The sequence below is a fragment of the Engraulis encrasicolus genome, chromosome 12 (assembly GCF_034702125.1).
Source record: "Engraulis encrasicolus isolate BLACKSEA-1 chromosome 12, IST_EnEncr_1.0, whole genome shotgun sequence".
Classification (NCBI taxonomy): Eukaryota; Metazoa; Chordata; class Actinopteri; order Clupeiformes; family Engraulidae; genus Engraulis; species Engraulis encrasicolus.
Window position 1 is genome coordinate 23,744,776 of NC_085868.1, and position 20,256 is coordinate 23,765,031.

Consider the following 20,256-nt stretch of genomic DNA (forward strand, 5'->3'; position numbering starts at 1 on the left):
TCGGGTTTGGGTCATTTCCCAACCCTACCCCATCTCTCTCTTTAATTTCCCATCTTCTATCACACTGTCCTGGCATTATAAAGACAAATAAATGGAATGGAAATAAATGGACTTATAAATGGAATTAATATCTAAAAAACGGCAATGGTAGCGGGGCCATAAAAACAGAAACGCCGGGTAAGGCCTAATATAAGTGACAGACAGGTAACTCTCCATCCCATTGTTCTGCCATTGTGGCGCATCCATTCCTGCTGTGATGCTCTGTTCTGTGATGAAGCTTCATGCCCACCATGGCCCCTTGTCTGCACAGCATTGGCACTGGCAATAGCAATAGCAGTGCATTCCACGGTGCACACACAGTGGCCTCCTAATCTCTAATGTGTGTCGCTAAAGGGCACGCGCCGGGCTTCCCAAAAGCTCCCCGCAGCCTCCGGTGTCTTTGATCAAGAAAATCCAATTATTTGTGTACATACATTTCTGCTCATAGAGATTAATTCATTAATTGTCCCACCCTTTATCTCCTCCCCATACCACCCCTTTCATAATCAGCCCCTTTTATCCAGAACAACAAACACTCCGTGGGAGCTTTGTGGATTCAAAGGCGCTGCTGCTAACCCCACCCCACACACACACACACCCCACACCCCCCTTTTCACAAAAGAGCTGCTATTCTCAGATGATTGGGCAGCGGCGAACTTCAAAGTAATAAATCTTAGTTCTCACTGGCTGGCGGCCCACCAAAGTCTTTATCACATTCTAAGACGCTATTCCACCCCCCTTCCAGTCGGTTCAGGGCTATCTCGCGAGCTGGAACATTGGAACAGACAGGACGGGGTGTCACTCACTGTGATCATTGGACAGCTTGTTGTGCTGGATTGAAGAGCACATATTGTTGTAGGTGCTCACTTACACAGCTTAAGGATTTTTTAAAATTAAAAACACTACACAGACTCCAGTGATCATGGCAGCGGTGGATGTCATGAGGAATGATACGCTTCATGCTTTTCTCCAGGTTTGTTGACTTTATGATACTATAATGTGTATATTGTGCATATCTGACCTGCATGAGAAGCAAACTATACTTTCTATACATCACAGTGACCATTATGTCAAGCTATTGTAACTTACCTCAAGCCCTTGTTATAGGATAAGCAAAGATTGTTTTGTGAACATGAAAACAAAAGTAGACACCCAATGTAATCTGTTTTCTATGTTTGTAATATTTTAACAAGTACATAGGCTCCTTTTTCTGAAGGGCATCACATTATTATTAAAAGAAGAAGAAAATGGGATAACTAAGAAGGGTGGAAAGTAGGCCTACTCAGAAATGAGAAATGGTCTCTTGTCTCACTAATGAATATGACAGAATGGTAATGAAGTGTTTTAATATCCCCAGGATCGGACGCCCAACTCCTCGCCGGAAGCTGGCAAACATCCACCTCTGGCTCTTCTGGCGGCCACCTGTAACCGCATTGGCCATTACCCAGCTTCCAGCTCCGTGGAACCCCATCACCACCATCAGATCCAGTATTCCTATGACACCACGCTGAGTTCCCCGCCGCGACTCTTCAATCCATGGAACAGTAACGACGGTGTCAACCAGGGCCATTTCAGCAATAACTCCGGGACTTTAGGACTTTCTCCTAAATCACCCCTTTCTTCACACATCCAGTCATCTTTTACGGCGCAGCATGAACTTCCTCTCACCCCACCAGCAGAACCAGGATACCCATATGATTTTTCACCGGTCAAGATGCTTCCTTGCACCATGCAGTCGCTGCAGGCAAGTTGCACTCCAACCTACGTCCCAACGGTGTCATACGCGGCTGGCAGCGCGCCTATCGCCTCACCCATGGCAACTTTTGTTCAAGGACATGCGGGTCTGGTTCATGGACAACAATCACGACATTTGTCGCAGGGCAGCAGCAGCAGCACGGACGATGTTCCGTGGTGGAGTTTACAGCGTGGAACTTCCGTCGGGCACTCCTCGTCAATCGGCGCGCATCGATTCCCCTTGCAGCGTGGTTTGGTTTTGGGACACACAGAGTTTGCGCACTACCAGACTCAGATCGCAGCTCTGTTTCATTCCAAATCGTCGCTCAGTGGCGCCCGCAGATGCCGCAGGTGCAGATGCCCCAACTGTCAAAACTCGAACCCGTCCACGGATGAGCCAGGGAAGAAAAAGCAACACATTTGTCACATCCCTGGCTGTGGGAAGGTTTACGGCAAGACGTCACATCTCAAAGCGCACTTGCGCTGGCACTCGGGTGAGCGGCCGTTCGTGTGTAACTGGTTATTCTGTGGGAAGAGTTTCACGCGCTCCGACGAGTTGCAGAGACACCTGCGCACGCACACGGGTGAGAAGCGCTTCGCCTGCCCGGACTGTTGCAAGCGCTTCATGCGCAGCGACCACCTCGCCAAGCACGTGAAGACCCACCAGGGCAAGAAGGGCAGAATGCCACAGCGGATTTTCGGTCAAGTGAAAAGGGAGGACACAAGACATTACTGAAGACATTGATGAAGTATTGTCTAAGAAAGTCCATGTGTTTACTTGTCGATTTGCCAAAGCTATTGTGGGGGTGCCACTATAGAGTATGTAAATTGCCCAAAACAAACTGGCAATGGGACCCTACTGTCTTGTGGATCAAAGTGCACCATGATTTGACATGAAGCTAAAGTCTGGCATGTGGCACATATTCAGAACGTGTAAATAATATTGAAAGCTTTTGTTGAACAAAAGTCCAGAAATGATTTAAGTTCTGCCTGAATGGGAAATGCATGCTGAAGAGAAATGTAATTTATGGAGTCATTAAGTAGCCCAAACTGCATCAGAATAAAATGACTTTGCTCAAATGCAGTAGACAAAATTACTTTTCTATTCCCTTTATCGTAAAATAACACATTCCAAATGTATGTAAGTTGTACCATATACCATAGTCTGATTTTGTTCAAATATGCAAAAATCAGATTCATAAATACACTGTTTGTCCCAACCCAAAGTGTCATTGCAAAACTGAGGCAACAAGAATGCAGACAGAATGTGATGACTTCCTTTAAGTTGCACTGTGTAATATTTTTGTACTTCATTTCCAGAATCCATGCAGCCCATTCTCAAATGTTACCTTTGAATACTCACCACCGCCACCAAGTATTCAATATGTTTGGGAAAATTGCACTTTTACATGAAAGGTGGATCTTCTCAATGTACACAATTTTCCCACAATTTTAGCTGCCTTAGTACTGTACTTTGGTCATACTAGCAAATATTAGTTTATTATTCAGTAAATATTCATGAAAAGATTGAATTTGGCAAAAGGGCAGCTCAGTTTCAATATGCAGCATTGCAATACCACCATCCTACACAGTGCACCTTTACTGCAATTTGTTAGGGGACAAGTCAACACGGGTGATCGACAAGCCAATGTTCTTATAATAAGTTATGCATGCACATGTTGGATGGGCTATAGTGAAACTTTCCCTTGTGTCTGTGCGTGTGTGTGTGTGTGTGTGTGTGTGTGTGTGTGTGTGTGTGTGTGTGTGTGTGTGTGTGTGTGTGTGTGTGTGTGTGTGTGTGTGTGTGTGTGTGTGTGTGTGAGAGAGAGAGAGAGAGAGAGAGAGAGAGAGAGAGAGAGAGATGTGTATAAGCATGTGTCACATGAATTTCTAGTTCTAGGTGAATGCCTTTGAGCATGACCAACTCTTAGAAAACTTTCCCACTTATTTCCTGATGACGCCTGTTGATCAATTCAGACAATAAATGCTCTTCTGCAGAAGAGTGGTAAGCTTGTTTTATTTCCAATGACTTGGTTAGTACAGTGTCTTCCCAAGGGACTAACCAGAGGTGGAAAGAGTACAGAAAATGTGCACTCAAGTAAAAGTATCTTTACTTTGCCTAAATTCTACTCAAGTACAAGTAAAAGTACCTAGGGTGGATTGCCCTAATGTGGACCATTTTTGGGTTTTCGGACTTCTGAAGACTATTACAATGTCAAGACAACACATTAAATCCACATCCATTACATTTTTGGAATCCTCCAGGGGTGCCCTCATAAAATCAAGAGAAAAAATGCAGATATTTTTTTCATAAAAGAAATTATACAGAAATTAGTGCTCTTAGTGCCCAAGCATCTCAGAGTATGAGCAACTTCCTAATGTGGGACAGTCATTGTCCTAAAGTGGGACAGTGAAATGTAATGTTAAATTTAATGCAAGACACTGTAAAGTCAATGTTAAATGTTTTAAACCATGGTGTACCTTCACAAATAATGGTAAACAACTAAACAAGTAGCATAATTCTCTCAAAACTATTTATTTTTGACATCAGCCATCGTTTCATTGAAAACTGTGCATTTCATCAACAAAATGGGATTACAAGCTATAATTCATAGATTTTAAGGTAGTCTTTTAAAGGTATATTGTCTTTCTAAAGTTTAGAAAATGTTTTTTTACTACAAGCGATTTAAATGAGCTCAAGCTTAATGTTTTTGATGTTGCGTTTGCACGCGCGTGCGTGTGTGTGTGTGTGTGTGTGTGTGTGTGTGTGTGTGTGTGTGTGTGTGTGTGTGTGTGTGTCATATTGAGACATCCCCCTTACACACACACACACACACACACACACACACACACACACACACACACACACACACACACACACACACACACACACACACACACACACACACACACACACACACACACACACACGCAGGCCTACACGTGCATACACGTGCACACACACAGCCCACAAAAAACCTTAGAGATATCCCTTGCCCTCAACTTTAATCCTTTCAAATATCACTTGACCTTAAATATATGCAACTATAATACAGTTTAACACTGTAAAACATAATTTTCACCATGTAAATTACCACTGTTATTGCATAAACCAGTGCCCCACATTAGGCAAACCATGCCGTCCCACATTAGGACACCACCTGTCCTAAAGTGGGACAGTAAGAAAATCAATCTAAAACCACATATAAAGTGTTAATATCCAACATTTTACATTATTTTATAATGAACAGACATTTCATAAATACATCAGAATCAAAAGTTGCATGGATTTATTGATATTAATGATTTTATACCCTTAACACTAATTTAGTCAAAACTCTATGTCATTGGCCTTTTGGATGGTTTCACAGCAGGTGCTTCTTGTTTGATGATTGCCCCACCCTATTTTTTTATTGGATAGTTAAAATGTAAACTTATTTTGGTCACATGGTAGTAGAGCTTTGCTTTTACCATAGTTTCACTGACATTCATTAGTTTAGGGAGGAGCCAGAGCCCCTGAAGCTTAGGTGTCCCACATTAGGCAGTGGCCCACATTAGGGCAATCCACCCTATATAAAAATCTACTCAAGTAAAAGTAAAAAGTACTTCACTTAAAATGTAATTTGAGTAAAAAGTACTTAGTTACTTTTAATTAGCTTTCCTCTTGAGAATGTCATGTTTATTTTTCTTGAATATCATCCTCCATAACCTCTATCTCTTGCTTGGCACCCGCCATCATCCAACACATTGATACAAGATAGTAAAATAGTGGAAATGCTGTGTGCCATCCTGCACAATCTTTCATTTCTGGCGGATTGTGGCATTATTGTGCATGGCATTTTGTCTCTCAGTCAATTTTTTTTACTCAGTACTCAGGCCAGGTTCCAGTGTAATTGAGTAAAGTACTTGGGTCAAAATGTACTCAAGTACAAGTACAAGTAAAAGTATTAATTTAAAAATGTACTTAAAAAGTACAAAGTATTCATAAAAGCTACTCAAGTACAATATTGAGTAAAAGTAATAAGTTACTTTTCCACCCCTGGGACTAACCAACTTATTACAGGAACCCCTAACACCAACAAGTCTCTATTTTGGGGCAGTCTATTTGCCTTGAAGAAAAAGTGAAAAAATATTGCAACTGGAGTGCCACAGTTTCCTCCTGGTTGTCTACTACCACTAACTGTTAGAGCACCCTTGTTGAAAAGTTTGGATCCTTGCTGCGCTTCCGTTTTCCCTTTTTTTCTGAGAAGTCTCTACTTCTACTTCTCTAAGAGGCAAGGAAGAAGCAAGATTCTCAACTCTGGCTCCAGCAAGAAATGTCATGGATCATTTTCCAAGATGTTTTGCGCTCATCATGCGCACACCCACAGGTCAAACCTCTGAAGGAAAAAAATCATCCAGAGAGTTTTCTTCATCATTTACTATTTTGCCTAAAAATGTGGACAATACATAACACGGCCAGGGGTTTTCAGCAGGTACAAATAAAACGTCTGACCCCCAAACTAGGTTCGGAAGTGGACAGTCATGAGTAAGCGGTTAGGGCGTCAGACTTGTAGCCCAAAGGTTGCCGGTTCGACTCCCGACCCGCCAGGTTGGTGGGGGGAGTAGCCAGTGCTCTGCCCCATCCTCCTCCATGACTGAGGTACCCTGAGCATGGTACCGTCCCGCCGCACTGCTCCCCAGGGGCGCCATTGAGGGCTGCCCCCTTGCACGGGTGAGGCATAAATGCAATTTTGTTGTGTGCAGTGTTCACTTGTGTGCTGTGGAGTGCTGTGTCACAATGACAATGTGAGTTGGAGTTTCCCAATGGGCTTTCACTTTAAGTAAAGGGAGAAAGACTCTAATATAGGGCTGGGACTCAATAAAATTTTTGAATCAAATTAATCTATAGGCTTTGAAATTAATTAATCGAGTTAATCGCATTTTAATCACATTTAAATATCTGACTTGTAAACAGTGAAAAGTATTTTTTTCACATTGATTTTGAATAATGACAATAAATAAGCTTAATCTAAAAATATTCTTCATTTTTAAAAGAAGAGAGAACTCTTCTCAATTTCAGCAGACTGTTCACCATGAGGCGAAATGCTGCCCTCCACACAGGTCTAATCCAGAACTATGTAGCTATATTATAGTGCGATTAAAATTAGTTATTTTTTAAAATCGCATTAATTTTTGTGTGATTAATTAATCAAAATTAATACATTAATGTCCCAGCCCTACTCTCATACCATAAACCAGACTCTCTACTATGAAGATTTTGTTTTTATGTATTTTGACCAAGTAGACTACTACTACTGACTGTAAACTGCATTGCGTCTGGTTACTGGAGTGGAGAGATGAGGTATGGTTTGGGTAGTATGAAGCCAAGTGGGGCAGTAGTTTACCTGTGCTCATCATGGTTGTGGGACAGAGTCCACTCCACTCCAGTTCTCGAAGCCTCATTGGCATGTGTATCTGTTTAAAAAAAAAAAAAAATCACTTCACTTACTTGTAGGCCTATATTGCAAATAGGCTAAATTGTCCAGAAAATAAAGGAAGGCAATATTAGCCAAATTAAAATTAAGCCTAATCATGTTATTGTTACTATTATTAATAATAATATTATTATTTTATTATAGTACGTTATATTATAGGCTTACATTATATTGCCTATCGTATTGTAGGCTATTATAGCCTATCCTGAAGAGGAAGACGTTTATTGGATAGCTAGATGATGATGGGCGAAAGAGGAAAAAGCCCTGCGTGATGGGCAGACTAGGCCTATTCTAGTGCTGGATCTCAAATGTTGCTCTTGTGCACTTGGGGCACTAGGTTTCCGTGCGTAACTAATAGGCCTACGCCATACGCACTGAATCATGAGCACTGAAGTGCACAAGTGCACCATTTGGTCTTTGTGATATGGGCAGACACAGGCGAAGTAAAGCGCCATGCGCGTGTTGTCCAGTTGTTATGGGAACGGAAGTTAGTGTTGCCTCTTGCTCCTCCTTCAACGTCGCTAGTTTGGAGGAAAGAGAGCTTTGAAGAGTGGTTAACATTACGCATGCTGGATTATTTAGAGGCTGATGGTTCTGCTGTCCCCTCAAAGTCATTTTTCGGGTTAACTGGCAGTTGATTTGACTTGCCGGTTGTACACGCGCCGAAATGATGAGCAGGTGCGTAAAGCAGATTAGGCACACATCACTCACTCTTCGAAGCACAGTAACTGGATAGAATGTTTCAAGTTGGCCTAATCGGAAACGTGGTGAAATTATGTTGCTATCTAGGCTACATTGTGGAGACTTTGGAGTGTATTATAATAGACTTACAGATGGCTGTCCTTTTGTTGAAACCAGACACACGTTACAGTGTATCGGCACGTCTACAACAGGTCGCTCGGACTCAAAGGTAGGCCCAATAGTTTAACAAGGTGTCCATCTACAAACATGTCAACACGACCAAATTGTTGTCGGGTAGCAAGCATATTGTCGTGTAACCGTTTACTTACCTTTGTTCGCCTATTTTCAGGGAACGTGTGCCACACAACACGAGACCGGAGGTATGCTACCGTTGTCCCTATCTTGTCCAACAGCCTACAGCTTCTTTAAATGCAAGAATGAGAGAGAGTTAACTTCTGGCGTTTCTTCACAGAACCAGCACGTAGGCCTAGTGAGTTCCTCCACAGAAATTCAGGGTGGGTAGGCTACATTTGTCACCATGCACACTCTCCCCGGTCATTTTTAGTGGCTGTTAGGAGTCAGTCTCCTGGCACACATCAGGAGTCTCCTGCAAGTCAGTGAAAGTAGAAACGTTGCCTAAACTTATTATAAAAAATATTCAGGAATTTAAGATATTGTCTGATCATGATTGCTATTGCTGTGTCTTTCTAGGTCAGTGGTAAGGCCAGTCCCAAAAGCTGGTACAAAAGATCAGAGAATGACCAAGACGACTGCTACCAGTTCCCCAAAAGCTAAGCAAAATGGGTAAGATAGGGAAAAGAAGTCAGAAGTATTATAAATAGATATTTTAGTACCATAAATTGGAATGTAAATGATACCTAATTTAATAGTTAAAGGCTAACTTCAGTCAAGCAGACAACTAGCAAACAGCTATACCTTTTGGGAAAATATTTGGAGTAGGCCTATGTTAATAAAAATAAAAAAATGTAAACAAACGCTGCCCCCATTTGAATAGCTCATATCTTGGAAAGGGCTGAGCCGAAAAATGTGGCATCACCGGGCACTGACAAGTCAAGGGTAGCGTGAGCAATACAACAGCATATTGAAATTGACTGAAGTTATCCTTTAAGCCTAAGCCTTTGATTGTCCTGTTTTTCTGTAAATATGCATGGCAGTAGCTGTTGGTTTTGTTGATATCATGTTCTTCTTGTGAAAGATTGTCAGGGACCATTCCTCCAGGTCTTGCACTATGAGGCATAGAAGTGGAAAACAAACAGTGGTGGACAAAGTAAAAGTAAAAAACAGAAACACAGTTTCTTTCCTACACAGGTAACTTATCTGAGTAAAAAGTAGACCAATTTACTTGTCTTTCGATACGCTGATTCTGCAGAGGTTGGGTTGAGTTTGTGGTGGGTCCTTATTAGGTTTTTATTGTTTTTCAGTAATAACAAAGTCTGTCTCAATAGGTAGGTGAAATGGAGTAAACGGTGTAACAGCTATGTAATATCATGCGCTACTGTTGTAATTACACCACGAAAGTACTTTTACTTTTACTTTGTCCACCACTGTGGAAAACAAAACAAACAACCAAACAAAAAAGACAACATGTGACCTGTAAACTGCCCGTCTCCCTCCCTCCACCCCTCCTTCAGTCTTGGAGAGCGTGCCAGATCCACACATGGGGCAGAGAGCAGGCATGCGGCAGTCAAACAGCCTGTCCCTGCCGCACCACTTCAGCCTCCGCTCTCCTGTGAGTAAACGCCAGCAAAATGAAGTGAACACAGCCCACATCATTCCCCTCGTCACAGCTCCTTAGGTTTACAGTATGTATGGCTGACAGCGAAAATTACAGGCTATCAGATGAGCAGGGGATGCTACTAAGTAGGCTGTTAGGCCGCTGGAAGCGCTTGGAGATGCTAGAGGCGATGCACAGTAAACAGCACATAGGCCTTTTTGTACTGTAGTATCACACATAAAAATTGCTGAGATTAGATATAACCACAAGCATGCACAGTATATGCTTTCACATGCAAGTTTTGGTTACACTTTATTTTAATGGTTCACTATTACAGTGGATCTACCACATTAGATACAGTGTAATAACCAGTGTAACAATATTTAATACCATGTTATACCAGTGTAATAGCATGGACCAACTCTAACACTAACCCTAACCCTAGATGTAAGTACAAAATTGGTATGGCGTTACACTGGTATTACATGGCATTAAATATTGCTACACTGGTTATTACACTGAACATAATGTGGTAGATCCACTGTAATAGTGAACCATTTAAATAAAGTGTTACCTAAAAAATGTTTGGCTGCTCTGAGGAAATACTCAAAGTTTGCACCCTGGTCATTGAATAACAAAAACAGAAGAGTTGCCTGAGTGCAGTAGCCTATTAGGGAGTATTCATTGATTTCATAGACGGACAAGGGAAGGACATCTTTGTAAATTGTACATGTTATTTATCCAAATCTGTATTGTGGGCATAAATGTCTATGGCACTGCACTCCCATGCTATTTCTGACAACCATGTTCCACACACCCATTACAGTAGTACATTCACAATAGTATCTGTACTGTCGCGATGCCAACATGTTTTTGTTATTCATATTACTGTAAAAAAGAGGGATAAAAAGAAAAAAAGAAAGAATTTGAAAGGAACATGGTTTTGCGTCACAAGTCAAGACACAAAGAGAATAACTGAAAACATACGTAATTGCGATATATTGTGATATTCTATACAACAGGGGTGGGGAACCTCTGTCTCGAGGGCCGTTTGCAGCCCTTGATATAATTTTAATGTTATGCAGCTTCACATGAAATATGACATATTTTGTAAAGGAATCTTAGAAATTACATTTCCAATACAATTAAGTTATATTCAGTGGACCTAGACAAGGTGGGGTATGTTTTAAAGGTGTCTACCTTCAATATAGGCCTAAATTGCATGGGGAAATCATGATTTGTGTTCATAGTACGACCCTCGGAGGACTTTTACGGCCCTGGTAGGAATTTGAAGTGGCCCTTTGAATGAAAAAGGTTCCCCACCCCTGCTATACAGTATGTCGTCATCGTGATATAAAGTAATCCATGTTATGGCCTATGTTTTCTTTCCATATCACCCAGCGCTAGTAGGCACCATGAGGCCACCACTGAGCTCTCCCCCTCCAGCGTTGGCAGAGGAGGGTGAGGAGCAGGTGGGTACAGCGGCAGTGGTGGGGCCTCCTTTGGTGCCACTCGTGGTGCCCTCGCCCCCCTCACTGGAGGTGCGTGCCCACAGCAGGGGTGCTCCTGATGCCAAGGGAGGACTGCAGGGGGGTCAGAGCCCTAGTGAGGAGGAGGATGATGATGAGGAAGAGGAGGGTGATGACGAAGATGAGGAGAGCAGCGATGAGAATCAGGAGCCGCAGCGCACCGCACCTTTAGAACTGATGGCTGAGGTGACGTACTGAACTGAACTGAACTGCAGTGCAATCAAGCATGTTTATGAACAGGGCAATTTCATTTGAGCCTGAACGTGTGTGTGTGTGTGTGTGTGTGTGTGTGTGTGTGTGTGTGTGTGTGTGTGTGTGTGTGTGTGTGTGTGTGTGTGTGTGTGTGTGAGAGAGAGAGAGAGAGAGAGAGAGAGAGAGAGAGAGAGAGAGACTGTAAATATGTCTCCTTGAGAGGTCTGAAGACTGAATACAACCCTGTCTCTTCCTCTACCTGTGTGTGTGTGTGTGTGTGTGTGTGTGTGTGTGTGTGTGTGTGTGTGTGTGTGTGTGTGACGGTGTGTTCTGATATACAATATACTATATTTTCTAGTGCAAATTTCATGCTTAATAGACTCTCTCACATTAGCAAATGTAAAGGCTGATATGCTACCCCGTTGGCAGTACGTATGTTCCACTATTGGTCAAACGACTGTTCTAATGATGAAACAAATGGGCTTTTAAGGTGGCAAAATGACGATTTCCAAAACGATTTCAACTTCTCTGTCTAGTTCTTGAAGGCGGTGATGGAGAAAGACTACCTCTTGTCTCAGAAACTCTGCCAGATGAGTAAGTCCCATCATGTCACAACACAACCCACAGTTCGCTGCATCTATATTCAGTTATGAATAGCCACAATGTTATTTGGTCTTTAATGGGCTGAGGTTGATGTCCATTGCACTGCTCACTGTCGAACACACACACACACACACACACGCACACACGCATGCACACACACAGAGGCTGGCGTATTGTCTGGAGTGAGATTTAAGCCACATTTACGAGTGCTCACAGACCACAAACTTAACCATTAAACGGTCGGCTGTCCTGGTGGCGATGATAATGGCAGCTAATTTTTAAAAATGAAACGATAAAAATCCCTCATCCGTTTGGAACAAGCCTGCCTTCCCTTGGCTGGTGATTGATATTTTGCGCCATGCCTCAGTTGAACTGAGACGCTCCGTGATAATATAATTTTAATTGTTAATCATTTGCTTTTATAATAGCTCGCCGCAGAACCACGGTGGCGTCTAGTTGTTCCTTTTAGCACAGGTGTTGTTGATCTACTGTATTTATTTCTTGCTTTCTTTCCTGCTTTCTCTCTCTCTCTCTCTCTCTCGCTCTCTCTCTCTCCTCTTGCTTTATTTCCTGCTTTCTCTCTCTGTTTTCTTTCCTTCGTGCTCTCTCTCCTTCACTCTCTCTTTCTCTTCTGGCCTTCTTTTCGGTACTCTCTCTCTCTCTCTCTCTCTCTCTCTCTCTCTCTCTCTCTCTCTCTCTCTCTCTCTCTCTCTCTCTCTCTCTCTCTCTCTCAGTTCTTATTTATGAGCCAGAGAACCCAGAAGCCAGGCTGTTCCTGCCCCTTATTGAAGAAAGGTTACTGATGGGTAGGTTCACAAGGAACACGCCATACACACTCAGGGTCCAACTCAATATCTAACCTCCCATCCTCCCCTTTTGCTTATATCCTCGTGCTTCACCGATGCCCCACTTAGGCACAATAACGTTTGGGAAACCTTTAACCATTCAACATCTGATTGCAAATTGTACATTCTGTCTTTAAAGGTACACTGTGCAGGAAATGGTCAAAAAAGTACTGTAAATAGGCTGCTCATTGAAACTGGGCAGCCTATTGCCAAATTTGATATTTTCATGAAAGTTTACTAAGTAATAAACTAATATTTTCTAGTATGGTCCAAGTACAGTCATTTTTGCAGCTAAAAATGGCTATTTCTGGAAATTCAAAATGGCGGACCATGGAGAAAATCCCCCTTTTCATGTATGAAAAGTGCAATTTCCCCAGTCATAATGAATACTTTGAATTTGATGGTGGTGGTAATGACAAAGGTAGCATTAGTGAATGGGTAGCATGGATTCCCAACTAAAAATCTTAGGGTGCCTTTAACAATGCCTTGTCTTGCATCACAAGGCCACATGCAAAGGGAGAGGATGGGAGGTTAGGTATTGAGTTGAATACTCTGTCTTCCTGTACTGTGGATGTGGACTCTCCTCCCCAAGCACTCTTGTGTTGTTGAGTGTTCCTCTTTTCACTTTATTTGGCCTAATTTACATTTTTATTAGAAACTTTAATAGATAGTGTTTTTTTTTCCCTTCTTGACCTCTTTTCCTGATTCATTGCATGGATATAATGTAAATTGTCCTTTACCATGCCAAATTCATAATTGCCTTCTACACGTTCCAAGTTATAGACTGGGTTAGAAGTTGATTCATTGTGCCATTTTGTCTTGTGTATGTTAAAAGGCGATATAAAAAATCAACTTTATAGCAGAGGATTAATGTTAAATTAAAAGCAGAAGATTAATATTAATGAAGCCCTTATTCACTGGAAAGATAATGGCGAGCATGTAATATTTTAAAAGGATTTCATATGCCATGTCGTCTCCAATTAGCGCACCCCAAGCCAAGCCCATCCCTGCTGCCCACTCCCCTGTGCCAGTTGCTGAGGGAACACTGAAGAGCGGCCTCAAGCATGGCCCCATAGTGCACACCGTTCCACCATTGGAACGCTGTTATAGACATTGAAAAGTTATTTATTTGTTTTTTTGAATATTTTTAGGGGTTTTTGATGCCTTTATTGACAGGATAGTATGAGATGCTGATAGGAAATGAGTCAGATAGAGAGATGGGGGAGGATCGGGAAATGACCCCGTTCGGACTCGAACCGGAGTCCCCATGGGGCGGGCATGAAAGCCCAAATGTGTGCCCCCAGACATTGAAAAGTTAACTACCACAGTACTACGTTCAATAATTTGACATAGTAGACAGGCTTTAGTAATGCACTATGACTTGGCCATTGCGATTCTGGTAACAGCAAATTTACATAACGATGTGTCTTAACAGGTTAAAGGCGAACTATGTGAGTCAATAAATTCGTTATTACGTCTTGCTTGTTAACCTGACTCATTAACAATGCTAATAAGAGCAATCGGAGATGGCACCCCGTCATCTGGGAGGTCAGGTAATTCTGTCAAGTTGAAGGTAAAAGCTTGCACATCCAAGCGTCTGACCTGGGAGGAGGACCAATAAATAGCCACATAAAAAAGAGAGAAATGTCTGCTACAACCAGGATTTTATGCTCCCAATTATTTTTTCTTTTTTTTTCGGGTAGAACCCTTCTTTGACGTCTGAAGACGGGTTCTACCTGAAACGTCACGGAAAAAGAAAAAATAATGGGGAGCATAAAATCCTGGTTGTAGCGGACTTTTCTCTCTCTTTTTAATGAACATTCTGTCGACAGAGTCTGTAGTGGGCAAATTAGACCAGCAAGTTGTCTTGTGCCAGATTGGCTAACAAGTCTCAGCTATGCAGGCAGGGAATGCCCTTATAGGATTCAGCCTCATATGGGATCCAACCAAAAGTTGCGTAGTAATGGAAGTGGAAAGGGCCTGAGTGACAACTTTATAGCCATTATATTCAGGTGTGTACAAGCAATATATTCCCTTTTTTCATCAAAGATTGTAGAGAAAATCTAACCCAAAAAACACTAACCCAAAAAGGGATACTGAAGTACTGAGTGTGGCCACTTTGACACATATTCACATTGTCTTCTAGCGCAAGAGGCCGAGGAGGAGAGGAAGAAAGAGGAGGAGGAGAAGGGATCTAGTAGTGGAGAAGATGAAGAGGATGAAGAGGAGGATGACACTAGTGACGATGATGACGGTGGTGGTGATGATACTGATGATGACAGTAGTGAAGGGGACACCGATGGCTCTGGCAGCTCTTCGTCCTCGTCCTCTGAAGAGGAAGACGAAGAGGACTCAAACACAGACGTGAGGAGATCAGGTGAAGAGCAGGAGCGCTGTAAAAGAGCAGCCGTCTTGCCATAGTGGTTTTGAGCAGCAGTCTTACCGTAGTAGTTTGGTTCGACCTAGGTGTGGCTGTCCTGCTCACCATTGACTGTTACTCTGCCTCTGCATGTGAGTTGCATACATGCAGTTTTATATAAAATATAAATGCCCGCACAAAACAGAAAAAGCACCTTTGATCTTGTTTTTCTTATATCTGTGATAAAATAATTATAATAATAATAATAATATAATAATGCTTATCTGCAGCGTATTACGGTATGCTTTGTGGTGCATGCAGGAACGATACATGGTTGCATTTCTGGAAAGCGTAGTTGCTAACTATGTTAGCTATTTTGTTGGTTGCAATGCAATTTCCCATAGGCAACTACCGAAGTTGCTAACTGCTCACAACTACAACTTTCCAGAAATGCACCCCAGATCTGGTTGCCCCCTTCCTTCCCTCACAGCCTTCCTTCCCGCACAGCAGACATTCAATAAAGTCATACCAGTAAACGGTCAGAAGTCATCAAAGTATGTCAAGTACACTGTACTAAATGTCAATCTTTATTTACCATCCCTGTCTTGGAATAAAACATCAAAGAAAAAAGGATTCTAAGTGTGCTGACTCCTCACTCCAAACTTTCTTTCTTTTTTTTAAAGATATTTTTTGGTCTTTTTGACTTTATTCATGATAGTATAGTGCAGATGGTGACAGGAATTGAGTTGGGAGAGAGAGATGGGAAGGGTCGGCAAAGGACCCGGGTCAAGAATCGAACCCGGGTCGACTGCATAGCAAACGAGTGCCCTACCATATGTGCCACGGTAGGGCCCACTCCAAACTTTCAGTCAGTCTCGTCTTGCACATTTTTCTGGGATGTGCACAATTTTCACCCTCAATTGAATCTTTTTTTACCAGAGTCAGAACTACCACTCTACCGTAGCCTGGCAAGCCAGACTAGAACATGAAAAGTTTAATCTGTCTGGCACCGCACCATTAGCGTGGCTGTCACGCAAACCCTTCGTGCTTCGTGCATCTTCGTTAAAGCCTGTCTGATCAGAATCGCGGGGCAGGGTATATACAGTCAGTGGTTGAAGTAGTACTGATTTTGAAAAAGCCACGCGAATTATCCAATCAGGTTCGAGCTGTTTTGAACACACCCATGCCTTTCCAGAGCTAAGCGATTGACAATATTCCAGATGGTTGGTAACAACCATCGCGTGAGAACCAGGTTACCTCATGCAAAAAGTCAAAGAATGCGCGCACATCAGTGGCACAGGTGCTGGACCAAACGTAAGATAACTGAGAAGAAAGTAAAGGTCCGCAGCACTGTTGAATGCTCCCAAAGTTTCCCAATGGGCTTTCACTTTCACTGAGTTTGAAGGGTGGATTTTGCATCATTTTGGATTATCTCCTAAGGAGCAGGACTAGGGGTGAATTCCAAGAACATGGTTAAGTGATAAACCTGGATAAGTTAACCTACAGCAAGTGGTAAACCCGCTAATAGATAGTCCACAGATGCTGTTCTGTTAAGAAAAAGTGGACTTCAGGCTCTTCTATTAGGTGATTTACCACTACCTCAAGGTTAACTTGAACCGGTTTACTACTGAGCCCAGTTCTTGGAATACTCCCTAGATCCATTTGCTAGGCAAGATATGTTTGAGATTGTCTAATTTGCTTGTCATGGCTACTGACAGCTTTTTACCAGGCCCAGGACAAAGTCATCTGAAAGGACTCCCCATCCAAAACATACAAATGTAATAAAAACCTAATTCTGGGCCCCCTGTCTTCCTGGGCCCGCCGGGTCAACTGACCCCTTTGTCCCCCCTGTGTCGTATTCCCTGTTGTTAGGCTACTACTGCTGTCCAGAGGAAGTGATGACAGGAAGTGAGTTGGGAGAGAGAGATGGGGAAGGGTCAGCAAAGGACCCGAGTCGGACTCGAACACGGGTCGGCTGCGTAGTAGACGAGTGCCCTACCATTAATGGTGCATTCCCCAGAGGTAGGAGCTTCCAAGTAGGCAACAAGAAGGCAGCTACCTCCCACTTGAAAGCGTTCCAACCAGCAAGTCAAACAAACTACAAACATGGAGGGACAAAAACTACATATCCACTTCTCAAAGATGTCAGCAATGTAAACAATATCATGCGTTATTTTCATTTAGCCGCATTTCATCTTTGAAATATGCAATGTCAATATAACTACACCTTAGAAAAGTTAACAGGCTGTTTTGCAACCGTTAACCTGTCCGAATCAACTTTATTTGTCCATAGAATGGTGATGTGCAACATAAACTATTCCTAAGACTGTGCGCTGCCATTGCTGTGATGACATCACTATAGTCAATGGGGCGAAGTCGGTTTGCTTCGCTTTTGCCCCAGCTCGCGACTTGAACATTCCGCTTCAACAGGCGTTCCAATGCATTTCAGCAAGTAGGAGGTCAGAAACATCCCATCTCCCAACTCTGGGGAATGCACCATAAGCCACGGTAGGGCCCAGTGGACAGTCTTTTGTGCACTCTACCAAGGACAGGATTTGTAGGACAGGGCAGGGTAATAAGACTGACAGCCTGCCTGGCAGGGCTGCCACCGCCTCTTGTCACCTCGCTGCTGAGGGACAGGAGGATATGCAGTACACTAAGTGATTAATTATGTAACTCTGTCGATACAGTATGTCATCAGTTTCATTTTTCAAGTCTTTTACAGAAACTCGTGTTAATGTCACCAGATGCTTGTTTTGGACTTTGATGATGGTTTGCCTTTTGACGTGGAGCCTGCTTTATAGTATGTTCAGACACAGGAAGCCGTTTGATATGAGACAGCAGATGTCACAGCAGTGGGCCAGACTGAGTGTACTGGGTATTAGCTCCAAAACTATAAACTTTATTTCATTTTTACAAACGGCAACGTTTCGATCCAACATCGAAGCGTTGTCGTTTGTAAAAATCAAATTAACTTTATATTTTTGGAGCTAATACCCAGTGTGCGGACCACTTCATCACACTGTTTACCACTTTTTGTCTGGCACCTGGATAACTGCTTTGTGGATGTGCGCACCCCAACCTCCAAGCGCCAGAGTGAGTGTACAGCACGGGACCAGATGGAGGGAGACACTGACTGCATGGGGTCACGAGGCAAGAGACCAAGGTGTGCTGCTGGGCATTCGTACAGTATCTCCACTGTTAAAGCACTTGCAGTTGTGGTAGCCTCTTACTGCAGATGGGGTCGCCGGCGGGCCTATTCACTATGTCCTGAAAATACTTAACCACATTATAACACCATTGCTATGACATTACTGAGAGCCCTAAGTAACAGATTAAGACATAGCCATTACAATTTTGGTGACAGTATGGTTATAACATGGGCTCTGCGCTAAGGGGTTAAACCCGTTGTTTTCAGTACTTATATAGTGCAGTGTGCACTTGTACATTACATTATGTCCATTAAACTACATTTAGTTGATGTCTTTTTCCCATGCTATTCATTCCTTTTACAGTTTTTACAATATACAAGTTAATTTTACAAGTGTAATGTTTTATATCTAGACACAGAGTCATACTTTGAGCAGTCTAGGGAAATGCCTGGTAGAAAATGTTTTGCAGTGAATCCTATTTACATTTAACTGTCTGTACAGTCAGTCTGACGGCCTTGTCACTGCAGTACAGAAGACAACAGTGCCCTACAGTCGGTGCACTGTGCACAATACAACACACCATCACAAAATGCCAAAATTATAAATGTAAATTGAGTACAGATACCCCTCCGGCAAAGCCTTTTATAGCATGCTTGTAATGCATCTCATTACATTTTATACTGCAGGTGAAACTCACAGTTCAGCTGCTACTCATTCATCAATTCAGATTCGTCAAAAATGAATAGGCACAGAGACTACAGATTATGCTGGAAAGAAAACACATTTGAACAAACATATCTGTGGATATGATTTACTGGATTGTGCCAAATGCATTTGGACATAGTCTTGCCCATGGACATTGTCTTGGCACAGTTGTTTCTGTGGGGCATGATGGCAACAGCAAGTGTGAGTTTCAGAGGCTAAAAGAAAGTCAAGGTTTGTTTTCCTCATTTGGGTGGATACATAGGGCTGGGTTGTTTTGAGAGTCCAATGGTGGGAATGCCAAAAAGTTACAAATTAGCTATGAAAAATTGACTTGAATAATCAAGAACGATCCTGGCATGCAAAAGTTTTCCGACGTTGTTTTGTTTTTGAGCAGATTGAAAAGCGTAACCTTTTAAAAATTCTGAAATTATTTACGTTTGGTAGGCCTATATTCCGAGGCATTCTACATTCAAGTGACTGCTGATGAATCATCTTTTGCCGCCACCTAGAGGTAGACTCTCCAAGAGAAAGATGGAACACGTCTCATGGACCGCAAGAGCCCTTACCTTTGTGTGATATTCCTATGTTACAGAGGACGAGAGATGTTTTTTTTTCTTTCAAGTTTATGCCATATGTAACCTATACACTGTTAAATGGTAGGTTTTAGCTTGCCAGAGCTCTACATGCTAGAAAACCTTTACACGGTGAAAAGAGGTGTCAAATAATGAAATAACTGGGTTTTGTAAGAGAAATGCGCACTCAACACGTCTGAAGTCGTCATAACTGAAGTCACGCGTCATGGCGTTTCGCAATGAACCTGTAGCCAACCGGAGCTGTCCAAGTGCTGAATCTGAGCAGCCGCATTTAGGGGGCGGCACTGACATTTCTGTTACCAAATGTGCGAAAGGAGGACAGTCATGACATTGACCTCAATTTAGTCATATTTACACGTCAACTTATTACACCACATATAAAAAGCATTATAACCCATAACAACTAGAAATAATGTATGGATGGTTAATAATCACTAGCCTTTTTTTTGTTTGTTAACATTTTAGACGTGACTTTTACCCCCATCGTTTAGCCTTCCTGCTAGAAAGTGTGGCCTAATTTCTCAAACGAGTCTTACACGTTGGGAGAGATTTACACTAGCCTGTGGCACGACATTGTTAAGCCAAGGAAAGAACAATGAAATAGCCTACTTT

General features: G+C 42.4%; 2 protein-coding genes across 3 annotated transcripts; both read left to right on the forward strand.

Moving 5' to 3' along the window:
- Positions 1–961: 961 nt before the first annotated feature.
- On the forward strand, positions 962–2,808 carry LOC134460139 (transcription factor Sp5). The gene is made up of 2 exons (XM_063212598.1): positions 962–1,012; positions 1,397–2,808. Exons 1-2 carry the CDS (start codon positions 962–964, stop codon positions 2,507–2,509), a joined length of 1,164 nt encoding a protein of 387 aa, XP_063068668.1. The 3' UTR covers positions 2,510–2,808.
- A 4,924-nt stretch (positions 2,809–7,732) lies between these two features.
- erich2 (glutamate-rich 2) lies at positions 7,733–15,827 on the forward strand. 2 transcript variants are annotated; one of them, XM_063212599.1, is made up of 11 exons: positions 7,733–7,928; positions 8,109–8,160; positions 8,281–8,311; positions 8,404–8,446; positions 8,643–8,735; positions 9,171–9,260; positions 9,584–9,681; positions 11,068–11,381; positions 11,924–11,981; positions 12,725–12,796; positions 14,982–15,827. In XM_063212599.1, exons 1-11 carry the CDS (start codon positions 7,918–7,920, stop codon positions 15,254–15,256), a joined length of 1,137 nt encoding a protein of 378 aa, XP_063068669.1. In that variant the 5' UTR covers positions 7,733–7,917; the 3' UTR covers positions 15,257–15,827. The 2 variants fall into 2 exon arrangements, with proteins under 2 accessions (XP_063068669.1, XP_063068670.1); XM_063212600.1 differs by lacking the exon at positions 9,171–9,260.
- Positions 15,828–20,256: the final 4,429 nt, after the last annotated feature.

What these genes read in the sequence shown, in the direction of transcription:
- LOC134460139 (XM_063212598.1), top strand. Translation starts at nt 962, where the DNA reads ATGGCAGCGGTGGATGTCATGAGGAATGATACGCTTCATGCTTTTCTC. An exon ending in CGCTTCATGCTTTTCTCCAG is followed by an intron (nt 1,013 to 1,396) that starts GTTTGTTGACTT and finishes TAATATCCCCAG; the next exon opens with GATCGGACGCCCAACTCCTC.
- erich2 (XM_063212599.1), top strand. An exon ending in CACACAACACGAGACCGGAG is followed by an intron (nt 8,312 to 8,403) that starts GTATGCTACCGT and finishes GTTTCTTCACAG; the next exon opens with AACCAGCACGTAGGCCTAGT. An exon ending in CCAAAAGCTAAGCAAAATGG is followed by an intron (nt 8,736 to 9,170) that starts GTAAGATAGGGA and finishes CCATTCCTCCAG; the next exon opens with GTCTTGCACTATGAGGCATA.